The sequence below is a fragment of the Pundamilia nyererei genome, unplaced genomic scaffold (assembly GCF_000239375.1).
Source record: "Pundamilia nyererei isolate P.nyererei 1_Seehausen unplaced genomic scaffold, PunNye1.0 scaffold01103, whole genome shotgun sequence".
NCBI lineage: Eukaryota > Metazoa > Chordata > Actinopteri > Cichliformes > Cichlidae > Pundamilia > Pundamilia nyererei.
In genome coordinates this window covers 1-6,631 of record NW_005188504.1, presented here as the reverse complement: position 1 = coordinate 6,631, position 6,631 = coordinate 1, and the positions used below count along the sequence as shown (strand labels likewise).

Here is a 6,631-nt window from a genome sequence, read left to right as displayed (position 1 = left end):
AAAAGCTTCTTTGGTAAATGGTAAATGGCCTGTATTTGTATAGTGCTTTAGTTATTCCCTAAGGACCCCAAAGCGCTTTACACTATATTCAGTCATTCACCCATTCACACACACATTCACACACTCTGTGTGAAAATGTATCAAAGAAGGTTTGAAACATATTACAAATGAAGCTTGTGTCAAATATATGTGGTAGTTAAGTTCGAATTTTATATTCCTTTACTCAACAGCCTCCCGGATAAACAGAAAAGAGGAAAAAAACCTTTAATCTATGTTTTCAGTTTATTCAGCATCTCACAGCTAAAAAAATTAAAACAGACTACACAGATACAGTGAAATTATTTCTATGATTCATACACCAGGACCAAATAAATTACAAATTACATCGTTCTTAGTGGTATTTTTCCCATCAAATGCTTTTTAGAATTTTGTTCTGGCCTAAATATGATTATATAACATTTTGGAACAAAAATGCACACCAACAAACCAAAACTTGATGCCAGAATGGCAAATATTTCCACAGCTACAGTGAATTTCCCTGGAGAGCTGACATATGCAGGGATAAATGTGATCCATACTGCACAGAATATCAGCATACTGAAAGTGATCAGTTTGGCCTCATTAAAGCTATCTGGCAGTTTTCTAGCAAGAAAAGCAAGTATAAAACACAAGATAGCAAGAAGTCCAATATAACCCAGGACAGCCCAGAATCCAACAGCTGAACCCAGAGCACACTCTAAGATGATCTTTTCTTTATAGTAGTCAATGTTCATGTTTGGGAATGGGGGGTTTATTGTTAGCCAAAGTATACATATCATAACCTGAATCTGAGTAAATATCAGAACAGTGAGCCTCTGTTGTACAGGCCCAAACCACTTCATGACATTACTGCTTGGAAGTGTAGCTCTGAAGGCCATTAAAACCACTAATGTTTTCCCCAGAACGCAAGAGATACAGAGAACGAAGGTAATGCCAAATGCTGTGTGTCGTAGCATGCAGGACCACTCGGAGGGACGTCCGATGAACGTCAGAGAACACAGGAAACACAGTTTCAGTGAGAATAACAGCAGGAAGCTCAGCTCAGAGTTGTTTGCTCTTACAACAGGAGTCTCTTTATGAGTCAAAAATATTACTGATATCATTAGTGCTAAAAACACACCAATACAACTAAATGCAGTTAAAAGTGCCCCCATGATCTCTTTGTAGGAAAGGTATTCGGTAGGTTTTGGAAGACACTTGTCTCTGTTTTCATTTGGCCAAAATTCAGGTGGACAGAGCAAACAGTCAGGAGAATCTGTGACAGATGTAAATGACAGAAAATCTAAGTATAGTATATCCAAGATATATAATCAATTGAAACATTCGGTGGTTCAAATATTTAAATGTTTTTGATATATATTCATTCAGGACACTAGAACTGATTTTAAATAGGTATCCTTACTCACTTGTCTGATTACTAATTGTACCCTCGGGGCATTTAAAGCAGTCAAAGCAGCAAACAGGCTTATTCTTGTTTATAGCCTTTCGAGTCCCTGGCGGACATGGTTCTCTGCAGACAGACCTGGGAACCTGATTCGGCAAAATTCAACATGTTAAAACTCAATACTGAAACACAAAATATGTTTTCTTAATAACATTAAAATGTTTCTAAAACTGCTGTGAAGAAAAGATTATTTTTAAATCTATGAAATGTCCATAGTGTTGAGGGAAATTACCTCACTACTGTTTCCTCCCCAAACTATGATGACATCTTCTTTTAGTCTGAATCTTTCCTCCTTTGGAAAAGAGGCATCATATTGACCAATAATACTAATTTCAGCAGAGCCGTCCTCTTTCATCTGCCAGTTTACTAAGTCATAGAGGGCAACTGATTGCCCATATTCATCAAATAAAACCCTGACCCCATTCTTAGTTGTGAAGTTCACATACTTAATGTGTTCGAGCACCTACAGAAAGACAATTAGCACATTTTGTCATATATAAAATCATTAAATAGTCAGAATTTAACAGAAAACAAACAGAAAACAACAATAAATTTAATGATTAGAGACAAAGATCAAATAATTTCGATATATTAGGACTTACCAACTTAGGTTGAACCTCATTTTTGTTCACACAAAGCTTCCCTGTTGTAGGATTTGAGCCATTCTGACATTGCAGTAGAGTGTGTAGGGCATATGCTACTGAATACACTGCTTTATATACATTATTCTCTTCCCTGAAATATGCCACATCTGTGTAATCATTTGAGACTGTTCGCAGGTCCTCTGCACCAGTACACATAGTAGAAGTGTTTGATGGAGAGTAGCTGCAGTCAAAGAATTCCTCCCAGAAAGCTTTAATTAATGCACTCTGTGGCTCATCAGAAGGCTTCAAACCAAGTAAGAATTCTCCAAGACCTGGTATGGATGCCTGAGGGAGCGCAAAGCCCATTGCCCCATGTAAAATGTGCTTTCTGTCAGCAGAAGCCAGGTCTGGTTGCATTATCCATGACTCTGTGCCAATCCACTGCTTTCCAGTTATTTTATAAGTTTCAATTTCTGACAGGAATGATTTGGCATAAGACAAGGACATAAACAAGAGGACCACATTTGATGAGGACTCCAGTAGTGTGTCTAGAATAACACTGAAAAGTTTTTTGCTTGTTTGTGAGTAGGGCAGACTGTATTCAATACATATGCCTTCTTTCTTTGCTTCCTTAACAAAGTCAGCTGTACCATCCTCTGAGTACATGCCTATTGAATAAATAACTCCCACCCAGCGCCAGTCAAAATATTTCATAAGCTGTGCTAGACCACTGATTTGGTAGCGGTCACTTGGCACCGTTCTGAAGAAGGTGGGGTAAAGTCTTCTGTCACTTAAGCAAGCACAGGTTGAAAGGTGACTCACCTTCAAAAAAAAAAAGCAAACACAACAATCCTTTTTATGTTTTAAAGATAGACAAACTCAATAAACAGTATTCAAAAGTTATCCCTCCCAGTCATTTCTGCTCACCTGTGGAACTGATAGTGAACTTAATATGAGGTTTATGTCTCCACTTACTCCTGATGAAGAATGGCCAACTAGAGCCTGGACCTGATCACTGCAGCTTTTTGAATTCTCTCCACTTATAGCCTCTACAGCTGCCCGTATTAGGTTTTCACTCCCGCAGCCATTATACACCCTATAACTCAGACTCACTCCAGGAAGCAGTATAGCATCTTTATTGATCTCCTCCACAGTAAAAATCATTGTCCTGGCAAATTTCAGTTCCCTGTCATTCCGTCTGTAAAGAAAGTGTCAACTGTTGATGCTATACACATAAAAAAAATATTTCACATTATCATAATGCACTATATCAGAAAGACATGAAGTATTCTACTAGCATAACATACAGCTGTTATTTATTTATTTTAATCATATTCACTTACTTTGTGCAGTATGTGTATGGAAGTGCTTGGTAGTTATTATCTATAAGTGTCCTTGTACTAGACATAGAGAAAAGTCCTCCTATAATTAAATCACCTTCTTTAGAAAACTCCATGAATCCTGTCTGTCCAATCAGTCTGCATGTATGGTTGTCAGACTTTATCCTTGCCAGCAGAGTGAATAAAATCAAAGTGATCATACTCATCATGAGCTGCCCTCCCCTTCACTGAAGTAGTTGTGTGCTCGGAGCTGACCTTTATAGTTTTTCTTCAATCATCAGAGAAATGTCTGCATCGATTGTGAGCACTTTCCCCATTCTCAAAAGATTATTTTGTTATTTTGCATCACTGAAACTACTTCTATCTCTACTTCTGCTATTTGACTTGTAAAAGACAAGCAATTAAAATGTTCTTTGAGAATCTAAACAATACTTCATGGTATATTGGTTTAATATTAACTCTATATTATGTGTGATATTCTGAAGTACATTTGATTATGTAATCTAATCAGTATTTCATTTTTAACTGGCCAGATATTCTATCTGTTTATTATTGTTTCTGGCATCAAATTGTGCTTTTTTCTTATCTGATGATGGTGCTTTGTTTATATACAAACAACAATATTTGTATTCATGTGAAAAAAAAATGGAATTGTGTTTAAAAAAAACATAAAAGCAATACTTCTTGGACCAATATTAATGGGACGTGCTCTACGCACTCTTCTGAGTAATGTTTCTTTCCTCAAGGAGCAAACAGGCAAAAAAAAAGAACAGGAAAATGGCGTACAAGAGGACACAGATGGATGCTTTTATTATACATCTTTGATCTGCATTAATACAAATGTTCATTTTGTTTTCACATTTCATATGACAGCTGTAGTGGAGAGAGATGGATGCTTGAAAATGACCTTCATATTAACCTATTGATCTTGACAATTAAGAGATACTTTGTTGGAATCCTAGAATTCTGGTGGCAGGTGACCAGTTGCACATGAAAAAGGACACTCAAGAAACTGACTTTTGTTAGGATGGATTGTTGCAAACTTGAAAGGGAAACTAACACACAGCACAAAGTAGCTAATAGTTCTATCTGCCTTAACACACCCCAGGATCTCAGTGCTGATCCATCAGTTCCCTCAATAAGTAGGTCTTTTGACATGTGTTTCATGTTATTATTGAGGAGAAAAATACTAAAGGTCAGCCAGATGAGCAACACAGCAACAAGTTGGGCATTTAATCGATAGCGTGTTGAAAAAAACAATTTCATGACAGGATGAGCTGCCTTGAAGATAATTAATACATGAAAAGTTCTCCCCACTATACAGGTCAAGCATGCAAGTATTATACACCACTGAGATGGCTGGTAGATGTTGACTGATGCAGAAAAGTTGCAGTTATGATGCAGGCTGTCTCTGTTTGATGACATTTCTATTCTTGTCATGTGCATTGAAAACAGCAACAGAGCTGCCTGAAAAATTTTGCCCACCCATTTACTGGAATCTGTTGGCTGCACAATTTTGCCCATGTAAACAGTAACTCTGACGCCAGCTGTATGAAAAGAAAGTTACGCTTTTTTATACAACTGTTCAGGCACGGTATTAAAGAACTTGTGTATTTATTTGTTTATTACCTGCTGGTGTTAGAAACACTTCTTTTGGGTAGTGTGTTGAATAGACCTTGGATGACATCTGCTGATGAAATAAAAAAATAATCTGTTATTGGATCGTCATCATAGACAAAACAAATGGAGATGGACAAAACGAAAATCTCAAAACACACAATTTGACATATTAATTGCACACATATCTTATTGCAGCTAATCTTGACATAAGCTCTTCAGTTTTTCAAAGGATTCTTGGCTCATTTTGTTGTCAGCAACATTAAAATATTAACACACTGTGGAATTTGGGGTCTTTATATACAGGAACGAGAATGAGTTTGCCCTTAAAGTACACATTACAGATGCATATACAATCTATGTTTTTTTCTGGTGGTACACCAGGACAAGAGTAATAATGTGGGTTCAATGTGCCAGAGATCTCAGAAGAACAGATGGGCTGGTATTTCTGTAATTTAAATGTATCCTTTAATGATTAGAATATATCTGGATGAAGGCTAATTACAGATAATACATAGGATTACAATTTGTATTGAATTGGCATGAGCAAAACTGTTTCAGTGCTCTAAATTCACATCTCATTTTTTATAAAGTAGGATTCATTTTATTTTTCTATCATAAATCCGGCAGTTACCTGTGTCATGTGGGGAACACAGTTGGTCTTGGACAGCAAATATACCAAGAACTGTAGAATTCTACATTTATGTACATGCTTGCTTCCCTTATCTTCATTCACAGTGTACTTATATTCTTGAAGCAGGTGTACACACCCATTGGAGACCATGCAGTTCAAAGGCAGATCCACAAAAACTGTATAGTCTGTTTTGATCCTCTCTTGTGTGAAAATATTATTAGAGCCAACAGTAATTTCAGAAGTCCTAAAAAAATGAGAAAAGAATTATAAACATTTTTAAATAGCATTTTAGAAGTCTTCATGAATTCATTACACTTATTTACAGTCAAATTGCTTGAATTTCCATTTATTCATTATTTGTAGGCACATAAAAATGACTTAATTTCATTTAAATAAGATGGAAGGATAAAATTATGGTAAACCATTTTTAAATATGAAATGCAAAACCTAAAAAAAGTATCATAACACAGCACTGAGCCTGTTACTTTGCCTATAATTACAGTAATATACTAATGACTTGAAATTGTAACATATTTGAAATCAAAACATATTATCATTTATGGTATTTAGACTCCCAAATTTCTGGGAAAACCACACCGGCTAACCATGTACACACAGATCACCAGTCAGGTTGTAATTTACTCACCTGTAACATGTCTGTATTAGTTTTGTGCTGTCATTGTCATGAATGGCAACATTTTTACACAATGCTGCAAAGGCCTTTGTTTCTTCATAATGCTCATGCAGGTCCAGGTTGCGCCATGTCTCACATGACAACACCCAAATGAACAGTGTTAGGAAAACAAATGTGACTGTTGTCATCTCAGAGCCTTGCCTTTGGCATGCATGCTTCTTAGAGGGACGTGTTTTATAGCTTCTTCTCTGTAGCAAAAAAAAAGTGTAGCCAAAACAATGGGCCACTCTCATTGGTACATGGAATAACTGTTGTTGCTGTTGTAATCTTTTTTTTTTT

The 6,631-nt window shown here is 36.3% G+C and overlaps 1 protein-coding gene across 1 annotated transcript; it reads right to left on the bottom strand.

Moving 5' to 3' along the window:
• Positions 1-380: 380 nt before the first annotated feature.
• On the bottom strand, positions 381-3,258 carry LOC102216227 (extracellular calcium-sensing receptor-like). The gene is made up of 5 exons (XM_005755246.1): positions 2,995-3,258; positions 2,086-2,889; positions 1,716-1,946; positions 1,446-1,569; positions 381-1,294 (listed from the first exon to the last, which is right to left on the bottom strand). Exons 1-5 carry the CDS (start codon positions 3,229-3,231, stop codon positions 381-383), a joined length of 2,310 nt encoding a protein of 769 aa, XP_005755303.1. The 5' UTR covers positions 3,232-3,258.
• Positions 3,259-6,631: the final 3,373 nt, after the last annotated feature.